This window comes from Nilaparvata lugens, chromosome 2 (assembly GCF_014356525.2).
Source record: "Nilaparvata lugens isolate BPH chromosome 2, ASM1435652v1, whole genome shotgun sequence".
Lineage (NCBI taxonomy): Eukaryota > Metazoa > Arthropoda > Insecta > Hemiptera > Delphacidae > Nilaparvata > Nilaparvata lugens.
Window position 1 is genome coordinate 95,897,432 of NC_052505.1, and position 23,124 is coordinate 95,920,555.

Here is a 23,124-nt window from a genome sequence, read left to right on the forward strand (position 1 = left end):
ACCTGCCTGTTAGTATGAAGAACCTGCAGTGTATTGCTTTTAAAAACAGAGTTGAGATCTGGCTGAAGAGAAACCCATTCTACTCAGTCAATGAGTATTTTGATGCACACAAGGACAATATAGTTAGAGCTGTCACCTTGCCATCTTGCTTTTTTGACGTCATCTATCCAGTCAAGGATATAGGAAGGAGGAATAAATTAAGAAAATAAGTATAACGTTTACAGTGACTGTCATTGAGTGAAAAAATAGTCATTAATCCATCACCCCTGAACATCGTTCAAGCTTTGAATTATAACATTAATAAATTACAACTATTCAACTAATAATAAAGTACAAGAAGATAATTTATTATTACCTGGTAAACTTGATGAACAACATAACCTCAAAATCAACTTCTGTCCCCATAGGACTTTAGGACCGATGCATGGCATGAGTGGTTTTAAAATTAATTGAATAATCTAACCCAATATTTTACGACTACTACTCCAATTAAAACAATAATCAGTTGCTAAAAAATATTGAATAGATCGATAAATCTACAAAATGTTGTTACAGATGAGAATTTTGTATTTGGAGCCTTTTACAAGTTACAGTGTGGCCACCTCTTGAAAAAAAAATACCTTCATGAAATCTAACGTCATTATTTATATTTATCTTTTGAATTCTCTTTAAAAGTTCTGTACTATGAAATCAAATAAGATTTTTGGAATATTTTTTATAGTTTGAAATAATATCTTTGTTCTTATCAGCTGTTAATAGACATTTTCTTAAAAATCGACTTTGTCGTCAGGTCAAATCAGGTGTTTTGGTGTTTGATCTCACTGCATTTTCATTTTCAAGCCTAATCACATTCGTCTTTATTGCTTGAAATTGTAAATTCTTTTACGAAAAATGGCAAGTTTTCTCGTTAGGAATGCTTTGAACATCACAAGGCGAGGATTATTCACATCTTCTGTGAGATCAGCAAGTAAGAACATCTTAATTTTTACTTTATTGCGTTTAGAGGTCACTGGAAACATTTAATGGTTTACGGTGCCTAGATACATGAATTAAATATTATTAATCAAGGTATCTTGTAATATTACCACTAATAACAGTCGAAAAAAAATTCTATTAGACAAAAAATTGTTATAAAAACGAATTTATATTGACTCATCAAAAGCATTAATGTTAGGTTGTGTAAAATGCAATCTCACTACCGTACCTTATCTTGGCTACCGTTCCAACTTTTAAGTTTTCTTGTTAATAAGTCAATAATTTAAAAGTAATTCTTGCAATGTGTTTTAGCCTACGATTATGTAGGCTAATTTTTTCAAGTCAATTATAAATAAAGGCTATGATATCTGCTTACATGCACAAGCCTTAGTACGTTTAGGTAATAGGCTACTTTTGAGAAGTTGATATTTGCATGAGAGTGCTTGCGTTTCAGTAAAAATTGACAAAAAACATGTAAGGTATGTTCTCTCATTTGTTGTATTTTTTCATTGAATACTGTGCTTATCATTATTGACTTTAGAAAGCAAGGAGAAAAGGTGATGAAGAATATGTGAGAGAGAGCAAGTAAGGTGCTGATTATGGATTGTGTGAGAGGATGAGGAAGATCGTGGTCAAGGTGAAGGAATAGGAATGAGAGGGTGGAGGAGAGAGGAGACTAGTTAAGGTGAGACGAGGAGAATGAGAGAAGGCTACTGCCGACCTAATTTGAAAGGGTAAAGGCATAGATTAAAAAAAAATAATTTTCAGGTGCGATTCCTTAGGCCCATGTTATACGGACAGAAAAAACGCGACAGATTTTTCGCCACGTAGACGCCAAGCCTACCGAGCAATGGACGTCACTGTGTGCAAGTTATACGAACGTTTTATCTGTCGCGTCGGACCCTGTAAACCCGGCGTCAGCGTCGACAACGCGACCGGACCGGTAAAATTGGCAGAAAAAACGCGATAGAAATGACGCGAGTACTGTTATACGGGCAGCTTTTACGCGGCAGATCCGTACTTCCCCCCCACCATACTCCTCCGGGCGTACACTTCTCCCTATTGGCTCCCTAGGAGCCTGCCGCGGCGTGTTTGCTGCTCGTATAACAGCTCCCTGGCGTCGACGACGCGGCGTTATTGCTGCTCGTATAACAGCACTGAATTGTTAGTTCAGCGTCGGCGTTTTATCTGTCGCGTTTTTTATGTCCGTATAACAAGGGCCTTAGAGGCGACGCATCGAGCTGATAGATGCGCGTCTCGAACGACGCGTATCAACACGCCTTTAAGTAACTGCACCTTAACTCACAGCCCATATGCTGTTTAAGTTTTCAAATATATATTGTTAATCATATCGTAAATGGATTAGGCATAACCAATAAATTATTATGCTTAGGTACTCGTGACCAAAGAATTGTAGTTCTTTGAATTTTAGGTACCGTAATCTGAAGTGGTCTGATTTCTTTCCTGCCTTAGGGCAAACACATAGTAGGTAGAGGGTACCAGAAAAGGTAGCATGATGTTAATAATGCATGTATCTGAATGTCTCCTTTTCCCTTGCTACCCTACCTTCAACGCTCCACTATATTCAGACACATTTGAATACATGCATTTCATTTCAACTCTCCCATCTATCATCTTCACTCCATCAAGTTTTGACTACAACGAGACCGTCTAGAGGCCAATACATTGAGAATACGTCGATGATACATAATATTTTCAAGAAATTATAATGTCAATTCAAACTTCAAACAACCCGTTAACTCCCCTAGGGTCAAACCAGTGGAGCAGCGAAGCTTCTACCGTGAGAGAGTTGAAATAGCGTACTACGCTACAAGCAAGAAAGTTAGTGTTTACGGTATGAGGCTAGTTTATGCTATCCGATTACCGTTAATACCTTTCTGAGAGAGTCGCGTACGATATTTTTCGCCACATTACAGGAGTAGCTGACGCCAAAAAAGTTAGGCGGTTTCGTGGGTCTCTTGTGCGTTCCAACAGCTAATGTTGTCAAGTAGAGTTGTCATCTAGCTTGGTTAGGTGATGATTTTCAAATCAAAATAGACAATAAATAGATGCATTGCATCAGCTATCCAAAAATCCGATACAGTAGCTCTCTATGCTAAAGACCATTTGAAGGGGTTATAATACTAGGGGTCCAAGTGACATATTGTTAGTCTCGAGAAAATTGAGCTAAAGTTTACTTATATTGATTAATTCATTATTCTTGAAATGATATTCACCTATTCCTCTAACTATGCAGTATACTTTTACCAAATCAAACGTACAGTTTCATGTCTCAAATTGCTCTCCTTTCTCAATTATCAGCTAAATAGTGATGAGAAGTATCACTTGTACCCCTTGTTCACCAAACAAAACTCTATTGTCTAGCTACACATAAATATATCAAATTTACCAGCAATTGAACAATGATTAATGACCTCATTGCAATATTATCTGATTCGCTAATTGGTTCTTGAGGTATCTCTTGCTTGGTGAGATGGCTTAATCAAGGTTAAATTTAATTTGATGGATACGAGCAACCGTTGTCCTGTAAACAAGGGATCCAAGTCACTTGGATCCCTTTTTTAATCGAATAAACAGCTGTTTGAAAATGGAGTTCAACAATTTTACACCAGATGTCAGCACTGATTAGACTTACGCTTATACCTCTTGTATACTAGATTTTTACCACTTTCAACTATCGATTACTGTAGGTAACTCGAAGAAATGGAAAATGTCACTTGGACCCCTTTTATTCTGACCCCCTCATTTCTCTTTTACCTTTCTTAGTTCCCTGTTAGTTGGCTGGAAAGGGTACTCTGTACAGCCTTAGCCGGAAAGAAACCTGTTCTGACGTCAGACGAGAGTCGTCTGCAAACAATGTATTTCAGATCTACGTAGGGACTGGAAAACAGCTGCTTTCTGTGCAGTGTGGCGAAAATAATGTATGTGTTTAAATAGGTCAAAACATACCTCTCCACTATGTTTTGACCCATTAGATACTGCATTATTTTCAACACTCAATCGAACCTGTGTCTTCGACACTACACTATGTTTTTACCCCTTAGGTAACTAACTCTTTCACTTCCTAGAAAAGTTTCCCTATCCATGTTCATATTCAGTAATCCCGGTGGTTTGCCATTTTAGCCGCCATCTTGAATTGAATTTGATCGAAATTGTTCGTGTCTGATCCTTATAATGTGAGGACCTTAAGTTCCAAATTTCAAGTCATTCCGTTGATTGGGGGATGAGATATCGTGTACACAGACGCACATACACTCATCCACACAAACACACATCCACACACATACAGACCAATACCCAAAAACCACTTTTTTGGACTCAGGGGACCTTGAAACGTATAGAAATTTACAAATTGGGTACCTTAATTTTTCGGAAAGCAATACTTTCCTTACCTATGGTAATAGGGCAAGGGAAGTAATATTGATGTGGCATTGATATATATATTGCATATAGACTCCCTTTCACTCACCAATCAGCTCACCTCTTCTCTGAACCGTTCTCTCTATTGTTTTATTGTCTTACAGTATCTTGCAGAGTTAGGAATCAGGCTACACCTCAGAATAACCAGAATTCAGTAAATAACATTTCTTCTGAAGCCAGGTTCTCACATATCAGTGCCAGTGAACGTGTGGGGAACAGTGAAAACATAATGCCCATAACTTCAAATGGGAGTATTCATACTCAGCCTGGCTGAGCTAGTATGAATATTCCCATTTGAACTTATGGGAATAATATTCTCAATGTACCTTACATGTTCACTGATTTGTGAGAATCTGGCTTTTAGTCACTTATTTTCAGGACAAAGCATCGTAACTATTATTTTTCATGGGTAAATTAAACATCCATTTATATATTACTTCATGCCAATTCGTTTTATTATGTTACTAAATTAGACTAAAGTTAATATTCTGTTTTGAACTCTGGTAAAATTATCAAAATTATTTTTTATCAACAGTACCGGAAGAATTTCCCGACACAATGAAGGTCATCACCGGTTTGGAGAAGAAGGAAATCGAAGCCAACATGGCTGGAAAGGATGTGAGTAGAACTGGTTTAACTGAATTTAGAATTTTCAAATTATAAAAGAGTGCATGTGTTACATAATAGAGATTTGAGAGTCCATGGGAAAAGCAAGAAAAATATTTGTGTAGGCCTACACACAAAAGACAACTAAGATTTTGTATGATTTCAAAGAAATTGGTATTCAAAGAATATGAAAAATTGGGAAAAGTATCACTTAATTACTATTGCTGAATACTAAATACTCTCAAGTTTAGATAGCAATAATAAGGCGGGTCTTTTCAATAATTGGTAACTCATTTTAATAGCTAAATAGGGTTTGAAGAGATTGGCACACTGCATGATGCAAACTGGAAATAGATTTACTATAATATAGTAATCTCTTCCCTATTATTATTATTATTATTATTATCTCTTCCCTATTTAATATTATTCATATTTAAATATCGTTCACCTAAGAACTATGGCTAGCTAACGGAACCATCAGTTCCAAGAACATATCTTTACAAATTCAATTTCTCAATTGTTATTATAAGCAGATATACTATGACTAGGAATACGAACTCCCTGTTGGATTATATCTTTAAATTTTTAAAAGCTGATTTTTAATTATTATTGATATTTGATGTAGAACATGGACGTAAGAAGGCATTCTTATAACTGAACGAACCATGTTTTATCATATCAAATTATTGTACTCATGCGGTTTGTTTGAATATCTTTCAAGTAAAGTTTTATTTTTGTGTGTGATTTCCAAATGTAATTTTTCAGAAAATTTATAGCTTATATATTTTCAACTATAAAGTACTTATGGATGCCCATATAATGGACCTAATAATGATAATTTTACTTGAGAATAAAATCGTAGATAAATTATCACTCAGTTTTTGTTTGAATTGTTCAAAAATTCATTCAAGCTTTGTTTCTGCACTATGAATTACATTTCTGAGTAAATAACTAGCCTGAATTATGTTGTCAAAATTGATTAAATTTATGAACTTTTTCAATCAAAATTGATGAAAATGCACAAATTGTAGTGTCAAAGTCAGAAAAATTAGGATTTCAAAACTTGTTACCTACCCTAGTTTAGAATTTTTTCTGGATATGAATAATGTTCATACATTTTGAATAGTGTGCTCTCTTTGATATTAAACTCGATTTTAACTCTCAATAGTTTTCTTGAAAATTAAAATTTCGCCTAATTAATTTCCTTTTTATATCCAGGCACAATAATTATTCTGTGATTGTTTCTTTCCATGTTATAAATCTGCTACAGATGCAGTGTCCTATTATTATAATTGATTCTATATATTTTGAATATATCTTTGATACCCACTCTGTTTACTCATGTAAAATAGAAAGCAAAGTAGCATCGACTACTGTCTATTATTACTGTTTTGTTGGGGTGAGAGTGCAAGAACGGCACAGTATGAGAGACTACCAGCGTCACGAAAAAGAACTACTATAATGGCAGTGTTTGATTAGCAATGGTATTGCTATCCTTGTCTATCATTTAACAAAGCGGATAGCGCTATCTTTTTCTCGCTTTGCTCTGTTGCCAGATCGTCTTTTAAACTTCTACATTGTTAAAAGAAGATCTGGAAACAGAGCAAAGCGAGAAAAAGATATCGCTATCCGCTTTGTTGAATGATAGACAAGGATAGCAATACCATTGCTTATCAAACACTGCCATTATAACGTGGACCTCACTGTAGGAGTTCTTTTTCGTGACGCTGGTAGTCTCTCATACTGTGCCGTTCTTACACTCTCAATGAATATGTAAATTCATTATGAAATTATTGAAAAATATAATTTCCTGCTTAATAAACTTTAATTGATTATTTTAAACGAGAATGATCAGTAAATATTACACCAATAAACCTGTATCGCTACCGTCTGTATAAGGCATTGACAAGACAGAGGATCGGCAACGTTGTTCTCTTATCTTTCTCCACTGCCATTATAACGTGAACCTCACTATAGGACTATCGGCTTGAGTGATCAGTGAAATTTGGAACATCGCCCTATAGCATGAGATATCTACTTGGGTGGGCCGTCCACTAGAACCGTTTTTAGTCCGAACTAGCATTGGCCGAAAACTACCGAACCCGACCGAACGAATCCCCTTGCAAAAAAGGAATAGATGCTCATCCATTGCAACAGGTTCATACGGCCGTCTCCGGCCGATCAATACAATTCCGAATTGAATGGGATTTTCCGGCTCTATCCGGCCGAACTAACTAGTCGAGCTGAGACAACAAATTGTTCCAACATTGTTTCACATTCTTGTTTTTTTTTAATTCTGTTTTGTAAAGTTGTAACTATGGAAAATGAAAAGTTGATAAGTTTGGTTCAAGAGCATGTTTCATTGTGGGATATGAGAGACAAAAGATATCGTCGTGATGTTCAAAGGAATATGTGGACAAAGATTGCTGAACAATTAGGATCTGAAGGTGACATTATTTTAATCAATAACTAATTTAGTAGATATTTGTTTATTCAATTTTCAAAATTCTGTTCATTTATTCATTAACCAATGCACAAATCAAATACATGATCAGATAAGGACCAACAGGCCTAGCCCAAAACTGTTCCTATTCCGAATTTTGATAGTAGTAAGCCAATGACATGTTTGATATTCTAACCACTACATGATTTATTGCAAAGCCCACATAGTAGATAAACTAGAGGTGGTTGATCTGTGCTTACATCAAATCAAGGAACATTGTCGAAAGTATTGACATGAAAGTACATATTCCGTATTGAGTTCATTGAGTTTAGTCATACAGGAATAATTTCTCCAGCCTATGATTTCTCTATGGTTTTTAGTCTTCTCTATGTCTTAATCTTCTATGAATTTAGTTTTCTCTATAGGCTAGTAATTGAATTGTATAAAAGTCTAGTTACAATCACATCGATTTTTAATACAATCACAAAATCTCCATAATATAATCATTGCTTATGAAAAATTTTGTTGGCTATGATAGTAGTTAATTCAATAATTGGAAACCAGTCAACTACTGAATTAAACTGACGTAAACGGTTCCAATGGACGACCTTATTCGACCTAAGTAACGGCCGGCAGATTCGTCCGATCCAACGGCCGAACGGATCGTTTGTATACGGTTACAGTGGACGGTTACCCTTATGCTATCTTCTCTCTATGCCTTAACCTATTCTTCCACCAGCATTATTTCCCAACTCTAACCCTAACCTCACCTAACACGTTACGCAGACATTTCTCGAAAGAAGCACTGCACAATGAGAACCGAAGTGCCGGTGGAATAATGCGTATGTATTGGACAGGACCCGTTCGCGCTGGAGGCTCTGACGAAGAAGCCCGGCTTCGGCACCAAGGCCAACCCCACCCTGGTGCCCTCTGCCACGGGCCAGCGACTCGTCGGCTGCATGTGCAACGGTGAGGACTCGATTGCGCCCCTCTACCTCAACCTGTACGAGGGCAGGCCACAACGCTGCAGCTGTGGCCACTGGTATGCGCTTAAGAAGATCGACTTTGTCGAATAAGCAAGCAGTTCTCCACCATATGATCGGAGTACAAACTATTCTCCATCATGCTCTGTAGTTTATCGAAGGAAACATGAAGGTCTTCATGCGTTTTGGAAAGGTTGATTTGTATGTTGGTAAACTTAGTGTATCATCTTTGTCAAGGAGGGAAACATGAAGTTCCACTACTGATTTGTGAGGGTGGATATTGCTGTAGATTTAACTGATTGATGTAAATGGATTAAATGTAATTGTTAATTTAGCGTGTGTTGGTTCAGTTTGCGAATGCCTTCTTGTCCTGTTTGATAAAAGTGTGTGGAGGTTGCAGTTGTTTCAAACTCTGTCCAGACGTGATCAAGTTATGTAGTAATTTCACCATAAAGTCTGATTTTCACTAGTAGAGTTGTCGAATAACTGGCATACTAACTCTACCGAGCTAACTCTACTCTACTTACTTGGTCGAGTAACTGTTAATTCTCATTTAAAATAATTAATAATATTTTATTAAGCAATAAATGATACTATTTAATGATTTCATAATGAATTTACACAATTGAGATGAAATATATTCTATTAATCAATTATTAATTTTACATTGTTAAAAGACGATCTGGCTAACGTCTAACATTGTTAGACGATCTAAAAGACAAAGTGTTTTCCCTAGAATTGAGAATAGTAGGTAAAGTGTGTTGTCTATAGTGAGGTCCACGTTATAATGGCAGTGTTTGATCTTGTCTTTCATTCAACAAAGCGGATAGCGCTATCTCTTTCTCGCTTTTCTCTTTTGCCAGATCGTCTTTTAACAATGTAGAATTAATAATTGATTAATAAAATATATTTCATCTTAATTGTGTAAATTCATTATGAAATCATTAAATAGTATCATTTATTGCTTAATAAAATATTATTAATTATTTTAAATGAGAATGAACATTTTATATTACATCAATAAACCTGTATCTGCTACCGTCTATAGAAGACATTGGCAAGACAGAGTTTCGGCAACGTTTTTCTCCTATCTTTCTCTACTGCCATTATAACGTAGACCTCACTATAGTGAACCTTAAAATGTCAATACTTTTCAATAAATTAACACTTTAATAAATAAAAATACTTCTTAAACTTGATAGCCTACGGTACAACTAGCTCGAGACTGTTTTCATTAGCATAGTAGTGGTAGAGTAGAGTGAGAAACGGTGGTGGGAGAAGGGAAGTGGTAGAGTACTATCCCACGGTGCTATCCCACTCTACTCTACTAAAACCTAGTGCTCTACCATGAACGTTTTCATTGGAAGAGTTCACAAGATAGTTAGTTGTTGCCTATGGAACTCTACCACTAACTCTACTAATGAAAACCAGGTCTGCACGCTGAGAGCGGTTAGGCGTTCCGAGTTCTTGGAGACTGAATAAATGGAAACTAAAGTAGATAATTGAATTAGTTCGAGAGACGCTTATCGCAATATTTAATTTATACTGAAGCTACAGACTCTAGCTTTCTGTCTGATTGCACCTCGGTTTTATTCAATTGAGAACTCTAACCAGAACGCTATTATTCTGACACAGAATAACAGGAACTTTTAAAAACGTCATAAAACATTAGCGGGAAGGGCAAAAATGATTTTATTTTAAACTAATGTAAAGTTCAAGACTTGCCGTTTGAGAGTTATTAATAACATCTATCACTTAACAATAACTTCTTCAACATGGCTTCCTCCTTCACGAATACACTCTTGAAATCTGTGTTGAGATTCCTGAACCATTGCTGCAAGATTTCAGCTGAGATATTGGTAATTTCATTTTGAATTGTTATGATTCAACCACAGATATTGGTCAAGTTGTGAAAACGTTTGATTTGAAATAGCTCCACAAACAGAAAATCGCTGGTGGGCAGATCATGTGACCAGGAAACGCAGATGTTGCAACGATCAATGAGGAATCGTCAATACAGATTTCAAGAGTGTATTCGTTCAGGAGGAAGCCATCTTAAAGAAGTAATTGTCAAAACTGTAATAGATGTTATTAATGACTCTCAAATTGCAAGTCTTGAACTTTACATTAGTTTGAATAAAATCATTTTTGCCCTTCCCACTAATGTGCTATGACGTTTTTAAAAGTTCCCGTTATTCTGTGCAACTCTGTACGTGGATCGCAGAACTTGAAACGCTGACCACTCTCTTTGTGCATATATGATCACAGGAAATTTTTGTTTATTCTACCATTATTATCAAACCAAGTATATCAGGTTTTACTAGAGATTCATTGACTTGAAATTGATTTGGTATAGATGCACAAGCAAGCTCTTGCCTCATTATATTAGATTTTCTGTGTAATTGCCAAGCTTTCAAGAAATTCATTATTTACCAAATTCATTGACTTGAAATTGTCATCACTTGAGTGAGAACCAGTGTGGGAAGGACTCAAGAGTTTCCTGTACAAGTTGGCCTTCACCAGGTCCATATCTGTTTGATCTGCTCATGGATGTCGTGGGTGCTGCAGTCAAGAGGCCAGCACCATGGTGCATGCTATTTGCAGATGACATCGTGCTCTATGAACCTACCAAAGATCAGTTGGAAGAAAGGCTGGAAAACTGGAGGAAGACTTTGGAGGAAAGGGGACTGCAAATTAGCCGATCAAAAACAGAGTACATGGTATTGGGAAACAATGATGGGCTACCCTTACAGCTTGAAGGAAACCAACTCCAACCAGTTGCAAGTTTTAAGTACTTGGGTTCAACTGTACAGAGAGATGGAGGGCTTGATGTAGAAATACAGCATAGAATAAATTGTAGATGGATGAACTGGAGAAAAATGAGTGGTGTTCTTTGTGATAAGAGAGTGAATTGTCAAATGAAGGGAAAGGTGTATAGATCAGTTGTGAGGCCAGCTATGCTGTATGGAACAGAAACATGGCCCATTTCAAAGAAACAGGAACGAAAGATGGAAGTGACTGAGATGAGAATGTTAAGATGGATGTGTGGGGTTACAAGAAGAGATAAAATAAGAAATGAATTGATCAGAGGCACTGTAAAAGTTGGACCACTGGGAAAGAAAATGCAGGAGACAAGGATGAGGTGGTTTGGGCATGTACAGCGACAGGAGGAGGATTATGTTGGACGAAGAGTGTAGGATTTGGTTTTGAATGGTGTGAGAGGAAGAGGTAGACCTAGAATGAGGTGGGGAGATAGAATAGCGGCTGACTTGCGGGAGAGAGGAAGCATTGGATAGGGCTTTGTGGAGAGACAGACGAAGGAAGGAATGAATGAGACAGACGAAGGAAGGAATGCCGATCCCATTTAAATGGGATAAGGCACAGCCAAAGAAGAAGAAGAAGATTGACTTGAAATTGTCACACCTTCAGCAACATGATTAGGTACTTGCTAATGTTGTTATTCCATTATCAATCTCAGTCAACTAGAGTTTTCTAGACACTCTAGATTTATACCTGTAATAAAATTAGTAGAATTGATGGTGATGTTGTGAAATCTCTCCATAATAAGAAAACAAGGATATTGTCAAATTTCACTATAATATAGTGTAATACATTTTTCACTAATATGAACTAAAACTAAATAATATGAATATGAACTAAAACTATTTTCTTGTTAATTTGTTAACCAGTCATCCTTACCAAGTACCTAATCATGTTGCTGAAGGTGTGACAATTTATTTCAAGTCAATGAATTTCTTGAAAGCATGGCTATTACACAGAAAATCTAATGATAATGAGACAAGAGTTTGCTTGTGCTCTATACCAAGCCTTCTTGCTATCTCTGACTGAAAACAGATCCTAATTCCTCCTAACTAATAAAGGTTTATGCTAGAGATTAGGCCCGCCGCAAAGTAGACCCATGCTAATCCACGAAAAACAACCCACGCCGTGGGATGTTTTGTAAACCATTGCTATAGAATGATTCATAATCAATCAGCTGACAAGTGGATTATTCATTGCATGCATTACACAGATGTTTATAGATAAGCCTAGCAATGGTTTATAAAACATCCCACGGCGTGGGTTGCTTTTCGTGGATTAGCGAGGGTCTACTTTGCGGCGGGCCTTACGTTGTCTGGATCGGGCTTAAAAGCTGCATCCTCACTAGAGGTTAACGTTTTTTGCGATAACTTGATCGTCTGCAAAAGCGAATAGTGAAAATAGGAACCTTTCACAATAACCAATGATTCCCACCATGTCACTTCATTTACTATATCAATATTAATACTGAATAGTCTATATTTTTGTATGGCTATTCTCTCGTTCTTTTCTTGTAGCTAGTTTTGATTGGTTCCTATTTCAACGATTTGCATCTTCACAAATTTTTGGATGAAAGTACTAGACTATCCTGATATTAATAAAAGGAAACTAGTAGTGTTTATCTGAAAAAGGGTACTAGCTATTTCTATAATTGAAAGATTCATGTAGTCCTTTTAAAATACTCTATTAGAAGATTATATTTATTTCACCATTAGGTTACAAATGAAACAGGCAAGTCATACATACTTATAAGGGTTCATTGACCGAGCGAAGTGAGGTCTAAGATTCAAGTCGACGGTTTGTCATCTCTCTTAATGTTTATATGTTGCGCATTTACAGCGAAACGCGGTAATAGATTTTCATGAAATTTGACAGGTAGGTTCCTTTTTTAATTGCGCGTCGACGTATAAACAAGGTTTTTGGAAATTTTTCATTTCAAGGATAATATAAAAGGAAAAAGGAGTCTCCTTTATACGCCAATATTAGAGTAAAAATCAGACTATAGAATTATTCACCATAAATCAGCTGACAAGTGATTACACAGATGTGTGGAGAAGCCAGTCTATTGCTGTATTTTCATAAGGTCTATAGTTTCAATCAGGTACTTGTGGATGAGAATACTGCGTGAGGTCTACTGTTCACAGAACTACTAGTACATATTAATTAGTTAAGCTAGTTACTTATATTTTATGAAAAGATGTATCATTCTCCTGACAGCATTTCTCCACACAGGGACAATAGTAGCTTCTACTAGATGGAAGCACGGGAACATGGAATTAGAAATGGTCAAAACTCAAATGTACATGGCATTTCCAACTCCGTGTTCCCACGATAGCTGGTGGAAGTAACTATTGTCCCAGTGTGCAGCGTGTTAAAGAATGATGAGTATCATTCTCCACACAGGGACAATAGTAGCTTCTACTAGCTGGGAGCACGGGAACATGGAATTAGAAATGGTCAAAACTCAAATATTCACGGCATTTCCAACTCCGTGTTCCCACGATAGCAGGTGGAAGTAATTATTGTCCCAGTGTGCAGCGTGTTGAAGAATTTTTCATAGATGGGACATAGGCTGGTTACTATCGTAAAGTTTCACATGCCCGACTGTGTCAGACGATCAAATAAATCTTTGTTCGCCTATCAGTGGGTTTTCGCCTGCAGACTTGTGGCTTCCACGTTCAAGGGGAGTTTCTCAGTTCTACCAGTTCTCAAATATTGTCTATAGTGAGGTCCACGTTATAATGGCAGTGGAGGAGATAGGAGAACAAAGTCGCCGATCCTCCGACTTGTGAATGCCTTCTATAGACGGTAGCTGATAGAGGTTTATTGATGTTGACAGACAAAAGATATTTATTTAAATAAAATGCACTTTACATACAAAGTAATAATCTTATGTATTCATTTTCAATATAAAGCAACAACAAAGAATAAAAACAACCTCATGAATACAGTAAGCCAAATAAATCTTTAGAAAATGGTCTGCATGGGCAAAAAATGCCTGTGCGCAAACCAGAGTTGCATTAACTGTGTTGCATTAACAATGTAATATTAACTGTTCATTCCAGTTTAAAATAATCAATTATATTAAATTTTATTAAGCAAGAAATTAATATTTCTCAATAATTTCATAATAGTTGAGATAAAATTTCGTTAATTATTAATTCTACTTTGTTGAAAGACGATCTGGCAACAGAGCAAAGCGAGAAAGAGATAGCGCTATCCGCTATGTTTAATGATAGACAAAGATAGCAATACCTCTGCTAATCAAACACTGTCATTATAACGTGGACCTTTAACGTAAAACGTTACGTTAATAGCCAGTCTAATGCCTATAGTGAGGTCCATGTTATAATGGCAGTGGATAAAGATAGAACAACAGCGTTACCTGTTCTCTGCCTTAATTAATTATACTTCTATATTGTCAAAAACAGATTTGGCATCGTTGCAGAGCTAGAAAAGGATAGTACTACCTGCTTTGTCGAATGATAGACAAGGATAGCAACATCAAAGTTGATCAAATTCTGCCATTATAAAGTGGACCTCACTATAGTCCACACGCTGGCCCAGCCTGGTAAGCTTGGTCTTGCCATCCTCATTCCAATGTGACCAGTGTCCCATCAAGGCCAACGGTAGCCAGCAACAAATCCATGAATTAGAAATATTAATTAAAATAATGAAAACTATAACAAAGTCAAGCAATCAGGCCTATGGCAACTCAATATTGATTGTATGATACCTTGAATGCCGCAAATTAATTTAATAATTTTTTTTTCGTTCGTCACTTAGTTGAACCCTATTATTTTTTGCTTATAATTTTCAATTTCTTATTCTATTATTAAGTTTTCAGTTGCTAGATTTTTTATTGTATCTAGTGTCATTAAAGTATAGTTATAATTTTTCTTATCGATTGTCAGAAGACTCCTCCATGCACACGGACTTGTCGTCCAAGCATGGAGTTATTCATTTACTTTTTACTTGTTTTTCATATCAATGTTACAAACTAATGTATCGTCTTTACTTTGTTTTTACATACTATGTCATGTATAAAGTTTTTGAATAAAATGAATTGAATTGAAAAAATTACACAAAAACAGCATAGCAGACGATAAAACAGGAAACAGCACTCATTGGTTGACAAGTGTGGATGGGTGGTTTGCCAGGGCTGGCCTTCATTGGCCTTCGCTCGTCAAAAATCGGAGCGATGCTCACCGAAGATGAGCGCTAGCAAACCTTCCATCCACACTCTGGTCGTCATATCCACGCCATTGGGCCAACATGTGGATGCGTGGCATAATAGTGGCCGTATTTATGAAGGATTGTTACACAGGATCCGTTCAACATGAAGGCGATACGTCGAGGCGTGGGTACCCGCGACAAACCGACGCTGGTGCCGTCTGCGTTTGAGTCGCGCCTCATGGGCTGTCAGTGCCACGACGACTCGACGCATATCAACTACATTTGGCTGCATCGCGGGCCGCCCCAGCGCTGCGCCTGTGGTTACTACTATCAGCTAGTCTATCAGCCGGTGTTCGAGGCGGCCAAGCCGCCATGCGATTGAGCGAGACGAGAGCAAGTTGAAAGAGTTGAAATTGGATTAGCATTTGAAGATGGTTGTCGAGAAGAAAGCTTGTTGAATCAGGTTCAGAAGCATACCGTAATTACTACTACCATTTCAATTTTTAATAAAAATCTTCTATACTGTAATTGTTGAAAGAAGTTTGGAGTTTTGTTGAATAAATATTGTTTGTTGGTTATTTGTTAACTATTTTACTTTTGAAGAGAACAGTATAGAAGGGAACCGTAAAGCTGGATTCCTACATATCAGTGTCACTGAAAGTTATCGGGACAGTTTATGAGAGTATTATTCCCATAAGTTCTAACAGGACTATTCATACACACTCGGTCTTACTAAGTGGGAATAGTCCAGTTAGAATTTATGGCAATTATAATTTCACTGTGCTGTTCTATTTCACTGATATATGTGGGAGTTCAGCTTGAGACTGGTATGAGGATACCAGGCTGGGACACCAGCGAGTGAGTCGCGGGGCAGTTCTCAGTTCTTATACCGTTCATTATACTATTAGGGAGACCAGGTTTTGGTGTCTCACTCGGGCACCAGCCCAGACACAGCTCGTGACACCATATAAATAAAAGTAGAAATCTAAGTACCCTTTTTAAAATTATTTAGTCACAACCAAAATTATTTGTGACTGAATAATTTTGAAATGGGTACTGAGATTTCTATTTTTATTTATATTCAAAAGTAGCCCTAAAGAAAAAAGACAATCTGTAAAACCATATTGCTATCCCAGATTGCTTTACACATGGACACCACTGCTAATGGTGTCGTAATATATCGTAATAAATCACTGCTAATGGATTCGTAAATACGGGCTTAATTGTTAAAAAATGTTCGGATGTTTATGTTTGTTGGTTTCTATTCAAGAGAAAATTAAATTTCAAGTTTAGAAAGAAGTTTATTTTTTATGGAGATAGCCTAATAGGAGTGAGTAGAGAAGAAACAAGAAATGTGAAGAGATATGGGTGAAAAATTAGGAAAGAGAAAAAAATAATTTGAATTTGAGAGTGTTGAAAGAAGTTTTGAATTTCATGGTGGTGAGGAATTTGTGTAGAAAATAGTATAAATTTCATATAGGATTGTTTTAAAACCTGATTTTGAAGGAACTTATTGTATCAACACTGAAAAACGTGAGTTATAATTTGAAGGAATGAATTGGAAAGACAAATGATAATGTGGATAAAGAGATACTCAAACGGTACCTAATTTATTTAGGGCCAAGCCATATAAGGCGTTTTTATAGTCAGCAGGGTAGGAATCTCTCCGACTGGATGATTCCCGAACGCCAACCCAATCTGCTTGTAATCAGCCAATCGGAGAGCTTCCTGCTCTACCGACTCTAAAAACGCCTGAAAAACGCTTCATATGGCTTGGCTCTTATTCTTGCATGAAATGAGTGAGAAAGCTGTAGTGTAGACAAGTCCGTACTCATGAATAAAAATATATACTTCAGTTGAACTCTTGAACAAGTGGAGTATTATATACCCGTATAAATATTATACCCTTATTAGAGGGTATTATACCCTTAATTATAATAAAATTCAATATGTCGCTATTAGTATATATAATCCTAATAATTATTATACTGTTTTACAAGACTTGAAAATTCTTTTGAAACAAGACCAAGATCTCAAAAGAAGGAGTGGTAAGTCCAACTATGTGATTTCTCTGGTGAGTCAAAAATTTTCAAATTAAATTCGAAAGAAAATAAAATGAATTTTTGGAATACACAGTATGCTGTGATCCCAGTTTGTATAAAATCTTACAAAAACCTTTTTATCAATTTCATAAATTCAGGCTTGAGAACCTTTGGACTTGCGACTTGTCCAAAACGGTATATTACTGTATAAAGCTGTGTTTACACCAAAGTTATTAATAAAATGTTAATAACTTGATCCTTATAGATTCTATTAGATTGAACATAACTTATCACACACATGATAAACAAGCTTCGTTCAATCTAATAGAATCTATAAGGATTAAGTTATTAACATTTTGTTGATAGCTTTGGTGTAAACGCAGCTTTAGATTTTCATCAGAACTTTATGAAAATGCTTTGAAAAGGTAATTTAGTAATTTAATGAATTTTCCGTTAAATTATTCGCGATTTTAACAATAACAGATTTTTAAGGACCCACAAAGACACTATCTATAGTAATTTTCTTCTTTCTTCATGGTTTTCTAAATCTATTAAAAACTACTAATCATGACAAATAAAGAAATTATTGGATTAAACTTTCAGAAAAAATGAGTCAGAGAAAGAAGATGTCTAATGAAATTCTATTTAATATCAATTCATAATAATTATTATTGAAAAACTCATAATTATTCCTTTAATAAATCAATGGAGTATACAAATAATAGGTTCACCTTTTATTAGATGATGGAAAATTATGAATTATTTTAATCAAGTTTACAATACTGTAGAAATTTAGGTCCCCTATTGCAAAAACTAGTACAAGACGCAAATTTTGAAGAAACTTCAATTGAAAATTGATCAAGAAATTTTCATCTAAGAAGAAATAGATGTTCAAATCAATCAATGCGGTGCGCTGTAGTATATAGGCCTACTGTATATAGTTCATTTCTATGGTACGGTAAGCATTTAGCCTAAACACCTAATATTTATATTATTTTAGGTATAGCAGTGCAGCAATTTTGGATATCCTAATATTTTATTCCCATTTTCACCTTTTTGAACATTGCTAAAGAAGCAAAAATGTTGGTTATCGCAGGATCGATTATACAACCTGTGACTTGATATTCTTGATAATATTTGACCACATTAATTTAAATTTTAAAATAATGACTTGAAATTCATAATATCTTGAAAATCCACTTCTTCAAGCATAAATAATTGCTGTTTATTTTTAAATTATCAATTTTATTAACTTAAATTAAAATTCTATTCTGAGATTATCTTCAACTTGCTACCTACCTGACAAAATTATATGTAACGTGGCTTCTCATATAGGTAGTGAGATCCTCGTTATAATGGCAGGGTAGAAAGATTGGAGAACTGCGTTGCCGATTCTCGGATAGCTGATGTAATATCAACTGTTCATTCTTGTTTAAAATATTATATTCCATTTGTCAAGAAAATATATTTTTCAATGATTCAATAATAAATTTAATAATTGAGATTAAATATTTTGTTAAATAAATTTCTAGATTGTTAAACAAGGATCTGGCAACGCTGCAGAACTAGAGAAGGATTTCACTATCTGCTTTGAAAGACAAGGATAACAACCCCAACGTTAATCAAATACTGCCATTATAACGTGGACCTCACTATAGCAATCACCTGTTATGTTTTGTCCTCTTAAGCGGTCCATACACTGCTCGTGCATTGCACATCCTGCCATTTTTTGTATTGGCACGACCAGCTTGGCATGGCACGATGAGCTCCATACACTGCAAATGCAATTCGCTCCGTGCCGTGCTAGAAGTCGGTTGTGAAAGTGATATTTTTGGCCTGGCGCGACGAAAATCAAACCTTTCTGGATTGGCATCGTACCGTGCAATGCAGGACGTGCTTAGCACGACATTCCTCACACACTGGCACGATCCTTCCTTTTTTGGCCCGTCCTGCAAGCACGTCATGCTGGACCAATATATAGCGACCCTTACGACAACTCAGTGTAGCTGCATGAGTGATGAATACGCCTATTTTGTTTTACTCTTTTTATTTGTACAGGGATACTTGACATTTTTCATACAGGGTGGGTGAAAAGTCCGAGAACGGCTTAATATCTCATACAGAAAGGTAATTTGACGGTGGGTGTGATTGGGGATCCTACTCAAATTGAAAAAACTACTTTACTATGACTTTAAAAATCTGGTACGCCATCTTGGATCCGCCCTATTGAATGCAACTTCATTTTTTTTAAATAGGAAGGTGGTCATTCGATACATGATTTCGATACGGAATTTCAAGAAGAAATGAATGGCGAAAACCGCACATCGATATCTCAAACCATTCAGAAGATATTCACATTATCAATCAGTACCATGCAAATCAGAAATGAAATACATGAGTGGTATTGATTAATAATGTGAATATCATAGTAAAGTAGTATTTTCAATTCAAGTAACATCCCAATCACACCCACCTTGGAATCACTTCTTTTTATGAGATACTAAGCCGTTCTCAGACTTTTTTTCTCTCCTTTCTGCTTTGAATAGTATTGATTAATAATGTGAATATCTTCGAAACGGTTTGAGATATCGATATGCGGTTTCCACCATTCATTTCTTCTTGTAATTCCCTATCGAAATCATGTATCACATTAACACCTTCCTATTTAAAAAAATGAAGTTGCATTCAATATGGCGGATCCAAGATGGCGGACCAGATTTTTAAAGTCATTGTAAAGTAGTTTTTCCAATTTGAGTAGGACCCCCAATCACACCCACTGTCAAATTACCCTTGTGTATGAGATATTAAGCCGTTCTCGGACTTTTCACCCACTCTGTATAATCACTAGTAACCTTCATTATTGTTTTCCAACATGACCGGTTTTGGCTAATTATACAATTATCAAGTGACCGAAATTTGTTGTTTTGCCTATCCATTTATTTTTACTCCATACTCGTACTATATCAAATTACTAGTAACCTTTCATTTTATTTGATTTATTCATTATATTTATTTGTTGTAGGAGCGCTTCGACGTGCAGACCTTCAAGCGCCCCGAGGAGACGAGCGTGGAGTCGCCGATCGCCATTCGTTCGGCGTACACGTCGCGAGTGATCGGCTGCATTTGCTCGGATGAGTCGACCGCCATCCAGTGGATGTGGCTGAAGAGGGGGGCGCCCCAGCAGTGTGCCTGCGGACACTATTTCCAGCTCACCAGCGCTGCCAACCGTTCCTAAAACACGCCAAAAACTTTTGTTGTTGTAGTACCTTTAATAGAGATAGTAAAGGATTATAGACTTATTCTTTTGCTTGTAAGTATGGTAGTGTGCATGTTTTCAGCTCACTCCACTGAGCTGCCTTAGTTGCAGAGTGTATGAGATAAGTTAGATAAGAGTATTAGAATGAAAACATAAAATAAAGAACATTTTGAACAAGTCTCTCCCGTGTTATCGTATGGGCAAGTTAATTGTCGGTCCCGGCTGAAGTATGACAGTTGTAAGGCCCATTGATGGCTTAAATGATATATTCAGGTGAGGTAGAACTTCCGTCAGGAACTCTTCACCAATTAAAGTCATACGAATATTATTATTAAAGTATTAAATAATACATGTATCTGAATGTCTCTGCGTCCTTCTACCATAGAGTCAATATTCTATCTCTTTTCTGTATAGGGCTACTTTTATAGAAATAGAAAGAAAAATGCTTTTAATCACAACATGTTTCGGACATTGATGCCATTTTCAAAATGGCAATGTGATTAAATACTTCAAAAAGGGTACTAAGATTTTTATTTTTCTTTCTATTTCTAGTCAATATTTTGTTTAATTGACCGAGCGAAGTGAGGTCTGAGATTCAAGTCGATGGTTTTGAATTTCTCTTTATGTTTATATTTTTGTTTATATTTATGTTTTTATGTTCCGTATTTACAGCGAAACGCAGCGATAGTTTTTCATGAAATTTGACAGGTATGTTCCTTTTTGAATTTCGCGTCGACGTATACATACGGTTTTTTGAAATTTTGCATTTTAAGGATAATACAAAAAGAAAAGGAGTCTCCTTTGAACGCCAATATTACCGTGAAAATCAGACTTTAGAATTATTCATCATAAATCAGCTGTCTAGTGGACTATAATACTACCAGTTCAAAAACATCGAACATCTTGAAAATGTATTTTTCCATCAACGTTAGTAGACATTTGACTATAATACTACCCGTTCAAAAACATCGAACATCTTGAAAATGTATCTCTCCATCAACGTTAGTAGACAGTTGACTATAATACTACCCGTTCAAAAACATCGAACATCTTGAAAATGTATCTCTCCATCAACGTTAGTAGACAGTTGACTATAATATTACCCGTTCAAAAACATCGAACATCTTGGAAATGTATCTTTCCATCAACGTTTTAGACAGTTGCAGCCAGACCTGATAACAGCGCTCACACTCACATTCCGGGACGACACGTCACGGTATGATAGGACAGAAAGCTCTATGTTTATTTAGGATTTTTTCTAGACATTTTAAATTGATAAATTATCTATTAATTTTTGAGAAAAAATAACAACAGGTCAATGTAACTTACTGAGCGCGAGGTCTACTGTTCACAGAACTACTAGTATGTAAAGATACTTGTAGTTGTAGTAACCATTATTTGCCTCTGCTTCTACCATTCTACCCTTCTACCACTCCACTATGTCCTCATACATTCAGATAAATGCATTATTTCCTACACTCTCAGCTACCTTCTCCAATACACTCTATCTTCGCCGCTCCACTATGTTTCAACCTATAACCAGAGTATCAATCAGCCTGCACATATGGACATTGTTAGCGGCCACTAGCTACTATGGGAACGCGGAATCGGAAATATTGGGATATCAAATGTACATGACATATCCAATTCCGCTTTCCCTGTGTGCAGGCTGATTTATACTCTGATTATTGGTCAAAAAATGGTGGAGCGACGAAGGTCAAGTGTATTATGCCGCATCCACATGTTGGCCCAATATCGACCAGCACCAGTGTGTGGATGAGTGGTTTGCCAATGGTGGCCTTCATTGGGCACTGGTCACATTGCAGGCTGGGCCAACATGTGGACCAGACATTTAAGAAGCTAGCTGAGAGTGTTGAAAATAATGCATGCATGTATTCAAATATGTCTGAATATAGGTCACATTACATTAGTGTCATTTGCATTGAAAGTAAATAAATAAATAGTGAAGTGGAAGGATAGAAGGTAGAAAGAAGCAAAGACATTCAGATACCCTTCATTATTTATCTATTATTTAATACCTTACCTTCCTATTATACCTTATCTATCATTTAATACTTTCAGCTACCTTATCTGATACACTCTACAACCATGTTTAACTTAACTATGTTTCGACCCTGTAAACTTGTTCCTACGTACTTAGAGATAGGCCTTCAGCTGTTCAGTCAGCTATAGTAAGGTCCACGTTATAATGGCAGTGTTTGATCAGCAAGTGCAAAGTTTTTAGCTTAAAAATTTCTAGTTTCATTCAAAATTTGGACTTTTTGAATAATTATCAAGTTACTGTTCCAGATTTTTTGATTTTAGACTCTAATAGTATCTATTTGATTTAAAACTTGCTTGTTTATCTGAGTATTGAATAGC

At 36.1% G+C, this 23,124-nt stretch overlaps 2 protein-coding genes across 3 annotated transcripts; both read left to right on the forward strand.

Annotated features, from left to right (window-relative positions):
• The first annotated feature begins 174 nt into the window (after positions 1-174).
• LOC111050153 (cytochrome c oxidase subunit 5B, mitochondrial) lies at positions 175-20,785 on the forward strand. Of its 2 annotated transcripts, none has more exons than XM_039422169.1 (3): positions 175-967; positions 4,952-5,034; positions 8,323-8,783. In XM_039422169.1, the coding sequence occupies exons 1-3, from the start codon at positions 892-894 to the stop codon at positions 8,539-8,541; spliced, it is 378 nt and encodes a 125-aa protein (XP_039278103.1). In that variant the 5' UTR covers positions 175-891; the 3' UTR covers positions 8,542-8,783. The 2 variants fall into 2 exon arrangements, with proteins under 2 accessions (XP_039278103.1, XP_039278104.1); XM_039422170.1 differs by lacking the exon at positions 8,323-8,783 and adding an exon at positions 20,509-20,785 and having other exon boundaries at positions 716-967.
• LOC120350066 (cytochrome c oxidase subunit 5B, mitochondrial-like) lies at positions 15,566-16,022 on the forward strand. Its single transcript, XM_039422171.1, has one exon. The coding sequence runs from the start codon at positions 15,608-15,610 to the stop codon at positions 15,824-15,826; it is 219 nt and encodes a 72-aa protein (XP_039278105.1). The 5' UTR covers positions 15,566-15,607; the 3' UTR covers positions 15,827-16,022.
• Positions 20,786-23,124: the final 2,339 nt, after the last annotated feature.